The 13,908-nt window shown below is 40.2% G+C and overlaps 2 protein-coding genes across 2 annotated transcripts in view; both read right to left on the bottom strand.

Annotated features, from left to right (window-relative positions):
• LOC128738916 (protein scalloped) overlaps nt 1-13,908 on the bottom strand; it is a 459,239-nt gene that overhangs the window by 270,663 nt on the left and 174,668 nt on the right. The window lies entirely within an intron of this gene.
• LOC128738910 (hydroxysteroid dehydrogenase-like protein 2) lies at nt 5,270-6,437 on the bottom strand. The gene is made up of 4 exons (XM_053834392.1): nt 6,354-6,437; nt 6,104-6,267; nt 5,796-6,009; nt 5,270-5,736 (listed from the first exon to the last, which is right to left on the bottom strand). The coding sequence occupies exons 1-4, from the start codon at nt 6,371-6,373 to the stop codon at nt 5,271-5,273; spliced, it is 864 nt and encodes a 287-aa protein (XP_053690367.1). The 5' UTR covers nt 6,374-6,437; the 3' UTR covers nt 5,270.

The following is a 13,908-nucleotide window of genomic DNA, read 5'->3' as shown; positions in this document are numbered from 1 at the left end:
GACTTCCTTTTTTCATTTCCTCTTCGGTTTTCCCTTTTTATTTCCCGTTTTTTTTTACTCTTCCGTTTTCCCTGTTTTTCTTCTCTTCTTTTCCTGTCCCGTTTTCCCGTTTTTTGTCTCATTTATATCCAGTTTGACCTCTTTTTCCCATTTCATTCGTTTCCTCGGATTCGGATTGTGAAACTATTTTATACCGCGAAATTAATTAGAAAACCTAGAATAAATTTTATTAGCGTATGCTTCACGCGGTAGCTTTAGCAAAAGAGAACAATTTAACAATTGAAAATATATTAGTATAAGTGTTAAATGATTGATGACAGGTAGCGTCCAAGCACTGTCATAGAAAACGGGGGGCGCACTGTTAATTTCTACTCATTCATCATTCATTTTGTCACGTACTGTTTTTCCTTTTATCCTTTATCCCTTCCGTTTTTTCTCTCCATTTTCTTCTTTTTCTGTTCTTGTTTCTCCATAGTGCTGCTCCTGCATTATCTCATTTTCCTTTCCTTTCCGTTTTTTCTGCTTTTCTATCCAATTTATCCTTATTTTCTGCTTCGTTTTTTTCGTAAATTTTCATTCTTTTCTTTAGTTTTTCTTTTTTTTCTTCCGTTTTACCTTGTTCTCTAATCCGTTTTTCTTTTCTTCTTCCAATTCTCCCAGTTTTTATTTCATTTTTTATTTCAGTTTTCTCCGTTTATATCTAGTATGACCTCTCTCTCTCTCTCTCTCTCTCTCTCTCTCTCTCTCTCTCTCTCTCTCTCTCTCTCTCTAGCTACTATTCTCTTCCCTTTTGGCTTCTCTTGTTTTCTGTTCCATTCCCGTTCTTGTAGTGTGTTCCCTCTATTTTTTTTCATCTTCCTTCTTTTCTCTCTCTCTTGATTATCGTACTTTTCTGTTCTTGTTTTTCCAATAACCTGTTCCTGTATTCTCTCCTGTAATATTCCTCCTTCTCTATCTCGATTTTTATCCTTTGCTGCCCAACTTGTTTTCGTTTTCGTTATTGGTTTCTCTTCCGTTTACCTTGTCTTAATCCGTCTTTCTTTTCTTCCCCGTTTTTTGTCCTATCTTTCCCCTATTATATCCTGAATTACTTCTTTTTCCTCATTGTCCTTGTTTCCGTTATCCGGTTTTCTATTTTCTCTCGTTATTCTTCTCTTTCCTTTTGGTGTTTTCCGTATTCTTTTTCTTGTATAGTTTTCCCTCTATTTCTCTCGCTTTTTTACTCTTTTGCGTTATTTCCTCTTACTCCACTCCTTTTCTCTTCATTTCCTGTCTCATTTCGACCTTTTCCCGATTTTCCTCTGTTCCATTTTTCATCATTTTTCTTCCTCGTTGCCTCGTTTTCAAGCCTGTTTGTGGTCATTTTCTGACCCGGTCCTTCTTTTTTGATCCCGCATTTGGTATTTTTGTGGTTTTTACTCCTGTTCTGTCTTATTTATTGTTTTTGTCTATTCTGTTCTCTTTTTTATATGTCCTATTTTTATCCTTTTCTATTACGTTCTTTACCATATAAGGGACATAAAGCGTAAATTATGTCTTTCGTTTTCATTTTATCTCTTCATTTTTCTGACGCAAAACTACGTCTTACCGCAGGATGTCAATGGAAAATTTGGATTCAAGCCAGCGTCACGAAAGAGTGAAAGATGTTAAACGTTAATAGCCCATCCAATTTAGAATGCGCTTTGAAAATTAACGAAAACTATCAAGCTACGATTTTCTCATACTGACTGACTGACTGACTGACTGACTGACTGACTGACTGACTGACTGACTGACTGACTGACTGACTGACTGATCATTTTCGTGGGTTTTGCTCTCACTTTTCAATCTGTTTTTCTCTTTTTTTCGTTTTCTTTGATTTCTGTCCCAGGGAACATCCTGTTTCATTGTTCCGTTTTTCTGTTCGTTTCCTGTTCCATTTTTTAAATCAGTTTTTGCTTATGCTTTCCACTCTATTTTTGATATCATCCTTCCTGTTTTCAATCTTCTCTTTTCTCTCTTTCCCTTTCGTTTCGTTTCTAGCTTTAGTATTTTTTTAACTCTCTCCTTTCGTAATTTTTATCGTACTTTTTTGGTCTTTTCAGTCTTTTACGGAAATTAGAACTGGCTTTTTCAATTCTCTCTTTCCTTTCGTTTAGCCCCGTTTTTCACTTTTCCTTTATTTTGATGCCCAGTTTTTGTCTCTTCTGGATTTTTTTTCTGTTTTTGGCTTCCATTTTTCGATCTCTTCTCCGATTTTTCTTTTTTATTTTCCGTTTTAACTTTTCCTTTGGTCTGTTTGTCCTATTTTTCTTTTCTTTTTTTTTCTGTTCCGTGATCCCGTTTTTTGTCCCATATTTCTTCTTTTAAATTCCGTTGGCACTTTTCGTGAATGAATCCTTCCGTTCACTTTTTAGTCTTTATTCTACCGTTTTCAGGCCCGTTTTTCCGTTATTTATGTGTCTTGTTCTTTATCATTTTCTACCCCTTTTCGACTTGTTTCTTTTTTCGGTTCCGGTTTTCCGGTCTTTTTTTTCGCTCTTTAACACTTTTTATGTCCCGTTTTTCGTTCCTTCATCGTTCGTGTTTTTCGTTAGTCTGTTCTGTTTTTCCTCTTATTATGTACTGCCTTTCATTCTTTTCTGTCACGCTCTGTTTTTTCCGTTCTATAGCTCTTGTCTTTCATTTTCATTTTTTTCTTCCCATATTAGTTTCTTTTCTTTTCCTTCTTTTCTTTTCTTATTTTCTCCTTTTTTATCATTTCCTTGTCCAGTTTACCCTTACTTTCTTTCTCGTATTTTAGGGTTTTTTCTCCTCTTTTTTCTTCTCTTCTTTTTCTGTCCAGTCTCCTACTTTATCGCCTCGTTTCCCTCCTTTTCTCTTCCATTTTTTTTTCATTTCTCCTTTTTTCTATTTTTATGTCCCGTTTTCCCTCCACATTTTTTTACGTTTTACTTTTTTCATGCTAGTTTTTATTGTTTTCTCTCGCATTTTTTTTTCTCTTTTGCTAACCCTTTTGTCCAGTTTTCATGTGACGGAACATAATTAGCGGCACTTTGTCGCTTACGCCACACCTATATATAACCTCACTGATGCTGGCCCAACAAAAACCAACTCTCACCCATTTAGTTTACACTTACGAACATTCACCCTTTTGTTAATGCTATCTAGAATTACACATGAAGTTGGACTTCAACTTGAAATTAAACTTAAAGTAGGACTTGAAGTGGGATAATGCGCGACTAAGAAGCATGGAACCGCCCATACGTGAGTGTGAATGTAGAACGGTCCAAAATCTCTCTGTTGCTTGCACCTATTTAACAATTTCATAGACTAAACTTATCCAGGTGGCAACATCTTACCTTAGTAGTCGCGAATTAGACTTGAAATCGGTATTGAAATTGGGCATGAAATTTATGTTGAATTTCGACCAGCAACTGAGCTTAGATTAGGCCTAAAACTAAACTTGGAATTTAGTTGATTGAAATTGGATATGAAACTGGAACTATTTGCACGCAGTTAATTATTATTTATCACAAAAATAATGACCAATTAAATTACTAGCACAATTGAAGAAAAACGTAGCAATAAACTCCGTGCCACTAGAGCAACTAGATTCTTGATTTATTCCAAACATGATTATTTTTGACAGATGCAACGAACACACGATCACAGTAATCCATGGAAAACGTATGTTTCACTTATACCAACAGCCAACAGGTTAGGTTATGTACCTATATCGATTTCTCCGCAAGCAGCATAGAAAACTTCGAACACATTCTCCGGTTGCTTTGATTGCCCCGTTGATCATGTGATGACTGTTCTTTTATTTTTCTGTCGAACCAAACAGAAGTTTCTGTCTTATAATTAACTTACCGCAAAGATTATCGCTAATAAAAAGTCCGTTAACTTACCTGAAAAGACATAAAGAAAACATATGTTAGTAAAGATTGCGAATAATAACTCTTTTCGCTAAAACTATAATCTTCTGTAATAAGTCTATCGAGTTAGGAGTCAAAGTTTGCGAATTTCCCAACCAAAAACGTTAGCTTCAAATCAACATTCGGATGTCTAAATTGACATCCAAAAAACACGCTGATAATCAGCTTCGACATGATGCGTCATAATTTCGGCTCCAACAATTTAGCTTAATTCCTGGAAGGACTGACTAACCGCACCGCACTTTTATTGTGCGACCATTGAGGATGAGTGAGGATCAGGGAGCAAGGCAATCATCTAAAGGTTAAATTGGCGGCGTGTTTCGCTTTTTGTTTTTTGCCCTCCATTCACCCATATTCAGTTAATAGAGGATAAAAACTTAAACTTTTTTCCTGCTTCGTTCTAATATTCGAGACGCACGCACATAAACTTTCCATCTTCGGTGCGAGCCAGCTTCGAATTCGAGCTGAGGAGCCAATGAATCCGGCCCCAAACCGGGCATGTTATTATTAGACGGCATCCGCCGTAGTTGAGCAGCTCCCAGTGTGCGAAGCTACACTGGGAAAAAAAGTCTACTCAATTCGATTTCATCTGACGCGACCATCATCATTCTTCAAATTCTTCATCAACCCGTATGGATGGATATGACTGACTTTCCATCTTTCGCTGACTGGCTGGAGGAATTATGTTTCCTGAATCCTCCACTCGCTTGGCTGCGGCAAAACCACTTAAAAAACAGCGAAAAGAAACCAAACCGAACAGAAGGATGAAGAAATGCAAATTTAATAATATCCGAAGAAGGCGAAAAAAAAACGGAGCACACATAATGAAAAGGTTAGTCAAGAGACTTTTTTCTTTGGTCTTCGCTTCGCGCTTCGCATTAATTCTGCATCTTCCCGCGTCTCGCGGCACTGATGGTCCGCCCGAAAGTTATCGGTGTCGGCAAAAAAATACGATCTTGAATGAGCAACTCCTCATGGCGGCGGCGACGGCGGAGCCGCTCAACTCCAAGGAAGGGGCCAAGCGGGCGGGGGTTCGAAATTTAAAGAATGAAGTTGCGTTTCGTTCGGGACGGAATGCTCGGTCGGTCGAGTTCCGCCGTCGCAGCTGGGACCGAATTCTATCCAAATCGAACTCAACCCAGCCCAGCGCACAAAAATTGTGGACATTCCGTTCCCAGCGGATGTTTTAAATTTCAAGGGTAGCACACACACACACACACACGGGTTCAAGATTAATCAGATCGATTTCGTCGCGTCGCCGGTTGTTCCCACGGTGCGGTGGTGACAAAGCTCTGAAGTTGTTCTTTCAAATTTTACTTACTGAATAACCCATTGATTGTTAGGTAAAATTTACAAATTGGATTTTAAAATTTCGTTTACAAAAATACATTTTCTGAGCTGCTTTTCATTGCCCGGTACGCAGGAATACTCGGCCAAGTCGACGATTCCTTCCTCCTGCAGGACTTGTTCGTCGATGAAAAAGTTTCCACTGCAGGTGCGAGGATCCCGGCAGAGAATGGCGTACGCAGCGTCGGCAATGATTTCCGGTTTACGGAAAAACCTTTCCGCTCCCTGTCCGTGTAGCATATCGACGGCCGCTGTATGGACGAGCACCTCCGGCCACAAAGTATTGACAGCTATCCCATCCTGACGAAACTCGGCAGCCATTCCCAGGGCACACATGGACATCCCGAACTTAGCAATGGTATAGGCGGTGTGCTTTTCGAACCATTCCGGGATCATATCCAGTGGTGGTGAAATGTTCAGAATATGAGCGTGGGCGCTCTTTTTCAAGTACGGGATGCACTCCTTTGAACTGACAGGAATAAATTGATGATTAGAGAAAAATCGGGTCCTTCTCCTAACATTACTCACACCAAAAACGTCCCTCGAGTGTTGATATTATTCATCAAATCGTACCGCTTCATCTCGGTCTGCTCGGTACCGGTCGGCGAGATGGCACTGGCATTGTTGATCAAGATGTCAATTCCGCCGAACCTTTCCGCGGCCGCCTGGACGGCCGTTCGTACGGCGACTTCGTCGCGAACATCCACCACACAGGCCAAAGCTTTTCCTCCAGCTGCTTCAACTGCGCGAACGAAAAAAGCAAACAAACAAACAAACAAACAGTAGGCGCTGGCTGAATGTCATTCAAGAACGCGCTACGCGCGCAACGCACTTACTTTCAGCGGCCGCCGTGTAGATCGTCCCCGGCAGCTTCGGGTGGGGTTCGGCCGTTTTGGCCGCTATCACCACGTTCGCTCCATCGCGGGCGGCTTTCAGTGCGATCGCTTTGCCGATGCCCCGCGAAGCGCCCGTAATGAACAGCGTTAGGCCGGCCAATTTGCTGTCAAAGTGAAGGGGGTTTAATTCGCATTTGAATTAGCTGTTTTTTTTCTTCTGATAAGTGGATAAGATTGCAGAAGAATTTACCCTGTGTTTGGAATTCCCATGGTCGTCGTATCTCGTATGTACGTGTGGTGTTCAATTGCGAACGGAAACTCTCGCACTGACTGACTGAGAGAGCGGTTGCGCTTGAGTAAGCGACTATCAGCCGCGCGCTTATCTCGTCGTTTAGTTCACGAATCGGTAGAGATAAATTCACGATCGGTGTTGCGTTTGGGAAGCGAAAAGTCATGAATAGAGCTGTGCGCCGGCCATTTCGGCGGCGACGGCGGCGCAAAAATTATGCTAAGGCGGCGGCGCACCGTGGGATGAAACCCAAATCTAGGTGAACAAAAGTAATTATGCTAAAGCCGTTAGTCCTAGGTATATAGTATGTTCGGAGTAAATTTGTTATTTTAACTTCCGCATTTTTGGTGTATTTGACATTAGGGTGACCATCATAGTAAGCGAGTGTAAAATATAAACTTTTTTATGGTTTAAGTTAGCTGAATAAAATGTTCAGCAAAGTTAAAGAACATTAAATTTTAAGTAACTTTGCCAAAGAAATTAAAATCTCTTATGGTTGATGAGCTGGAGCTATTTAAAGTTTTTTGGTTGGGGTGGACCTAAAAACCTTCGTTTTTTCTTTATATCTTTTTTTGTGCTTATTTCTCACAAATCATGCCTTCTGAGCACTTTCACACGCATAGAAAACGCACATTTTGTTTGAAGTAACCAAGTTGCTATCTCCTTCGGTTCCGAAGCTACAGGCATTTTTTCTAGAAAAATATGGTTTTTTCAAATGTCAATAACAGAAAAACTGCTCAAAAGCAGCAAATGAAATTTTGTACACATGTTTAGTAATATATTGACCTCCGAAATTAATTGAGATCACATCGGTCAAGGTCGGCCCTTTTTTGCTAGACCGTATTGAATAATGAAGTAAACATTACCGGTTTACTTACTAAAATCACCCTTTTTGCGTAAAAAGAATGGATTAAATAAACGAAAATAAGTCTAAATGCTTGTTTTTATCTTAATTAGACCATTGCAAATCATATTTAAAGTTTTTGTCACCCCCCCCCGCCCCCTTGGAAATTGGCTTGAAAAATCGGGGGGCAAAAAAATAATTTGTAGGATATGAATCAAATTTCTTTCTATAAAATCAATTGTCTGTGGGCTCTACAGTCTGAAAAACTCGAAAAATGAGTCTCCGAGTTGAATTAACGCTTCTAGCACGAATCAGAAATAGAAATTCGAACAATGGAAATTCCGAAAATCGTCCAAAAAAATTTTCCTTCGTTTTTGTCTTTTTTTTTTGTATATTTTTGCATAGAAAATAATAACGTATATATTATAAGCAAGAATAGATTCGGTTTTCACATTTAAACCTTAAATAAAAATTCTTAAAATCCATATTTTTTTGCTCGATTAAAAAATTCACTTTGTTTGTTTTTCGCCCCCCCCCCCCCCCTTCAGTGGCCGAACACCGGAAGGACAAAAACTTTATAAAATATTTGTAATGGCCTTATCTGTATTCAGCCTATAAAAGTGGCTCTGGTTTTTTTTCGAGTTGAAAAACCTTTTATTTTAGAGGATGCGAATGCTGTAACATTGATTAACTGTGGTCGCCGAAAATATAACAGTTATTCTCGTTGATACCGGGCTATTACTGACACGTTGTCTTCAAATTTTGAAACTTTTGTACTTGATTGGTTGAAAATTGTTAAAAAAAATGAGAATTACAGTTTAAGTACCTCGAAACAGTGGACCCCTCGGACGTAAAGGCACAAAATTTTGATGCATGGCTCCACTGTAGCTGATTCCAAGGCTGATTTTCTGATATTACCGATTGGGATGATGTCAGAAGAGGCACAGGATGCAATTAACAAGATATATAGGCAAGTTAGAGAAAGACATACACGAAAGTTTTCGAGAGATAACAACTATTGATTTAGTGAGTATGATGCTACAGTACTCAGATTTGTTAATAGCAAACATTAGAGGTATTCCAGTTTTCAAAATCCTTGAATTGCCCTGAGAAGTTATAGCGTTATTAATTATACTTGATTAAGATAAATACAATCATTTAGGCTTATTTTCGCTTTTTCAATTGATTATAATTACGTAAAAATTGTGACCTGGACCGATGTAATCTCAATTCATTTCGGAGGCCAATATATTACTAAACATTTATACAAAACTAGCTGACCCGACAAACTTCGTATTGCCACAAATTAACCTGTGTTGTACATAAATCATGAATCTCGGATGATCTTTGTCACTATCTCGAGTTTTGCAAGCCCCCCAGTGGGCGGCGCTTCCGACGGCGGGTCACCGGCAACACTCGCGACCGGCTCGTCCTGAATGATCTAGTGTTACTATAGATAGTTTTTGTGGTCTTGTTATTGATTAATATTTTATGGAAGAGTCTCGAATTTCTCGAGTTGGATTAGTTTTTGAGTTTCGCAAAAATTTCTGTTTTATTTGTATGAGAGTCCATATCCCCCTACCACAGGGGTGAGAGGTCTCTAACTATCATAAAATAAATTCAAGACTCAAAAATCTCCTACATGCTAAATTTGGTTCCATTTGCTTGATTAGTACTCAAATTATAAGGAAATTTGTATTTCATTTGTATGGGAGCCCACCCTCTTAAAAGGGAAAGGGGTCGTAATACACCACAGAAAAAAAATTCTGCCATCTAAAACTCTCACATGCCAAATTTGGTTCCATTTGCTTGATAAGTTCTAAAGTTATGAGCAAATTTGTATTTCGTTTGAATGGGAGCCCCCCCCCCTCCTAAAAAGGTAAGAAGTCCTAATTCATAATGGGAAAAATGGTTGCCTCCAAAAACACCCACATGCCAAATATGGTTCCATTTGCTTGATTAGTTCTCGAATTATGAGGAAATTTGTATTTCATTTGTGTAGAAGCCCCCCCTCTTGAAGTGTGGAAGGATCCTAATTCACCGTAGAAAATATTTTTGCCTCAAAAAACCTCCACATGCCGAATTTGGTTCTATTTGCTTGATTAGTTCTCGAGTTATGGGGAAATTTGTATATCATTTGTATTGGAGCCCCCCCTCCTAATGTGGGAAGAGGTCCTAATTCATCACAGAAAAAATTCTTGCCTCCAAAAACACCTACACGCCAAATTTGGTTCCATTTGCTGGATTAGTTCTCAAGTTATGAGGAAATTTGTATTTCGTTTGTATAGGACCCCCCTCCTAAAGTGGGGAGGGGTCCCAATTCATCATTGAAAAAAAAATTGTCTCCAAAAACACACATATGCCAAATTTGGTTCAATTCGCTTGATTAGTTCTCGAGTTATGAGGAAATTTGTATTTCATTTGTACAGGAGCCCCTCCTCTTAAAGTGGGGAGGGGTCCTAATTCACCATAGAAAATTTTCTTGCTCTCGAAAACCTTCACATGCCAAATTTGGTTGCATTTGCTTGATTAGTTCTCGAGTTATGAGGAAATTTGTATGGAAGCCCCCCCTCTTAAAGGGAAGAGGAGTTATAATTCCTCTTATAAAGAGGGGAGGGGTCTCAATTCACCATAGAATAAATTCTTGTCACCAAAAAAAACACCCACATGCCAAATGTTGTTCTATTTGCTTGATTAGTTCTCGAGTTAGGAGAAAATTTGTATTTCATTTGTACAGGAGCCCCCCCTCTTAGAGTGGGGAGGGGTCCTAATTCACCGTAGAAAATTTTCCTGCCCTCGAAAACCTTCACATGCCAAATTTGGTTCCATTTGCTTGATTAGTTCTCGAGTTATGAGGAAATTTGTATGGAAGCCCCCCCTCTTAAAGGGGAGAGGAGTTACAATTCCCCTTATAAAGAGGGAGGGGTCTCAATTTACCATAGAATAAATTCTTGTCACCGAAAACACCCACATGCCAAATTTGGTTCTATTTGCTTGATTAGTTCTCGAGTTATGAGGAAATTTGTATTTCATTTGTATAGGAGCCCCCCCTCCTAAAGTGGGGAGAGGTTCTTATTCATCATAGAAAAAATTCTTGCCTCCAAAAACACCTACATGCCAAATTTGGTTCCATTTGCTGGATTAGCTCTCGAGTTATAAGGAAATTTGTATTTCGTTTGTAAAGGAGCCCCCCCCCACTTAAAGTGGGGAGGGGTCCCAATTCATCATAGAAAAAATTTTGTCTCCAAAAACACACATGCCAAATTTGGTTCCATTTGCTTGATTAGTTCTCGAGTTATGAGGAAATTGGTATTTCATTTGTACAGGAGCCCCCCCTCTTAAAGTGAGGAGGGGTCCTAATTCAACATAGAAAATTTTCTTGCCCTCGAAAACTTTCACATGCCAAATTTGGTTCCATTTGCTTGATTAGTTCTCGAGTTATGAGGAAATTTGTATGGAAACCCCCCCCTCTTAAAGGGGAGAGGAGTTATAATTCCCCTTATAAAGAGGGGAGGGGTCTCAAATTACCCTAGAATAAATTCTTGTCACCGAAAACACCCACATGCCAAATTTGGTTCTATTTGCTTGATTAGTTCTCGAGTTATGCAGAAATTTGTGTTTCATTTGTATGGGAGCCCCCCCTCTTAGTGGGGGGAGGGGTCTCTAACCATCACTAAAACCTTTCCTGGCCCCAAAAACCTCTACATGCAAATTTTCACGCCGATTGGTTCAGTAGTTTTTGATTCTATAAGGAACACAGGACAGACAGACAGACAGACAGACAGACAGACAGACAGACAGACAGACAGACAGAAATCCTTCTTTATAGGTATAGATTTCATTTGCTGCTTTTGAGCGGTTTTTACGTTATTGACATTTGAAAAAACCATATTTTTTTTAGAAAAAATGCCTGTAGCTTCGGAACCGAAGGAGATAGCAACTTGATTACTTCAAACAAAATGTGCGTTTTCTATGCGTGTGAAAGTGCTCAGTGATTTGTAATAAATAAACACGAAAGAAGATATAAAGAAAAAACGGATTTTTTAGATCCACCCCGACCAAAAACTTTTAAATAGCTCCAGCCCAACAACCATAAGAGATGGAACTTTACTTTCTTTGGCAAAGTTACTTAAAATTTAATGTTCTTTAACTTTACAGAACATTTGATTCAGCTAACTTAAGCCATAAAAAAGTTTATATTTTGCACCCGCTTACTATGATGGTCGCCCTAATGTCATATACACCAAAAAATGCGAAAGTTAAAATAACAAATTTACTCCGAACATACTGTATACCTAGGACTAACGGTTTTAGCGTAAATACTTTTGTCCACCTAGATTTGGGTTTCATCCCACGGTGCGGCGCTTTGTTACTATCGGTTACTACTTCAGATCGTTAAAATGTCGCAATTCTTTTAAATTATCTTTTATGTGGCAGTATAAAGCCAAAAAAACTTTAAAAAGTCCAAAAACATCCACAAAGAGTTTCAAAAAGGCTAAGAGAAAATTTAAAACGAGAGCAAACAACAGATAAAAGAAACTTGAAGAGATGTAGAACAGCCCAAAAGAGTCAGAAAAAGATAGTACAGGTCTAAAAAGCTCAAAAGTAACTCAAAACATCAACAAAAGTTCAAAAAAATCCCACAATCAATAAAAAAGTCCTTTTAGACTCTAGCTCTTTTGAGTTAGAAGTACGTAGGATAAACGAGGGCCTTTAAAGACCTCATTGAATCATTGAAGTCATCATCAGGAAGATTGATGGTCCCAAATGATTGCCTTGTGGGCCGAGGAAACCGTCACAATCATTTTTCGACTCCCGCTGATACTCTTCCTTTCTAATTTAGCAACTGCAATAGCATGATTGATTTTGTCGAACGTCGCAGATAAATCAGTATAGATGTTGTCCGTTTGAGCACGATCCGGTAAGCTTTCCGTGATATTATGATGTGAGACATAGGAGATTCGTAGATCCATGTTGATCATCACTGGGGTATTGTTTGCAGCAGCAGGTCATGATTGTGTGTGTGTATGTGTGTGCGTGTGTGTGTGTGCGTGCGTGTGTGTATGTGCATGTGTGCGTGTGTGTGTGTGTGTGTGTGTGTGTGTGTGTGTGTGTGTGTGTGCATGTGTGCATGTGTGCGTGTGTGTGTGTGTGTGCCAAAAACAGATATGTTGGATCGACGCTAGGGATAAATCCACCCGAAGCTGATGTTGACTTCGGTCATACGCTCGAGTGACTCTTCAACTGCTATGTTGGATCCGAGACACCCTTTAACAGGCATTATGGAAGCCCCTGATCTCCCCCCCCCTCCCCCCGACCCAGTCATACCTTCCGTTGCCAATGTTCCTGTTAGTCGTCTCGGTCCTGGGCTCGGCTTTAGGGTAGGGGTCTTCCAACCCGTGATATCTGCCAAGTACCGCAATGCTTATGAACTTCCATCGCTTCCTGACTGCTTATCGGACTTTGGCATTCTTCACACCGTTCGATGTAACCGTCTTGCTGCTGATCTTCACGCTGGATCATCTCTGCCGGGACGCAACGTGTACAGTACTTCGGAAGCCCCTCATCCATCCGACCCAGTCAAGCCTCCCGCAGCCAGCGTTCATCACAGTCGTCCCGGTCCTGTGGTTGGAACTGGAGAAGGGGTCTTCCGGCCCGCAGACTCAGGCAAGTACTTATCATCCGGTGACGGTATTTTGCCTGAAGTATCTCGAAATTCCAGCGGTTTCACACCTCTGCCATCTCCAACGGAGCATACTACACTCACGCGTAGCACTGTGAGAAAGGGCTTGTTGGTTTTTTATCAAAATGTACGGGGATTACGGACCAAAATAGATAACTTCATTATTGCTGCGGCTGAATCAAACTTCGACATCATCGTTCTTACCGAAACGTGGCTCGACGAGAAAATCTACTCAGCGCAGTTGTTCGGCGATTCATTTACGGTATTTCGTTGTGATCGGAGCTCGCACAATAGCAACAAATCACGCGGTGGCGGCGTGCTAATTGCGGTCTCAACGAGGTTAAGTGCTTTCAGCGATCCTTCCCCCATATGCAATACACTCGAACTAATATGGATAAGAGTTAAGCTACCTGGTCACACAATGCGCGTAGGAGTTATTTACCTTCCCCCAGATCGCAAAGGCAATCTGAACAGCATTAAGGATCATATCAGTTCCATCGAGGCGGTTTACTCAGACCTCAGCCTTTCGGACTTCACGCTATTATTCGGCGATTATAATCAATTCGGTCTTGTTTGGCGTTTTCCTGGGCATGCACCGCCCGTGGTTGATAGCTTGCTATCGAGTATTTCGGTAGCTTGCGCTGCTCTCTTAGATGGTTTCTATCTGCATGGTCTTATGCAGATAAATACGGCGGTCAACAGAAACTCACGCCTGCTTGAGCTTGTTTTGGTCAACGAATCTGCAACCTTGTTCTGCTCAGTCCATGAAGCTGTTGACCCAGTAGTTCCACTTGACGCTGATCATCCCGCTGTTGAAGTGGTAGCATACCTGCCAGTCTCCCTTGAATTCGAAGATATTGCTGACGCTAGTGACTTGGACTTTCGAAGAGCAAATTTTTCTGCCTTAGCCGAAGCAATCAGTCGGGTCGATTGGAGTTGCCTCGACCGTTTTGCAAATGTTAACAATGCTGTTAGTCACTTCTTATAAT

Source organism: Sabethes cyaneus, chromosome 1, assembly GCF_943734655.1.
Source record: "Sabethes cyaneus chromosome 1, idSabCyanKW18_F2, whole genome shotgun sequence".
NCBI lineage: Eukaryota > Metazoa > Arthropoda > Insecta > Diptera > Culicidae > Sabethes > Sabethes cyaneus.
The sequence above is the reverse complement of the archived record's forward strand: the minus strand, read 5'-3'. Positions and strand labels throughout refer to the sequence as shown.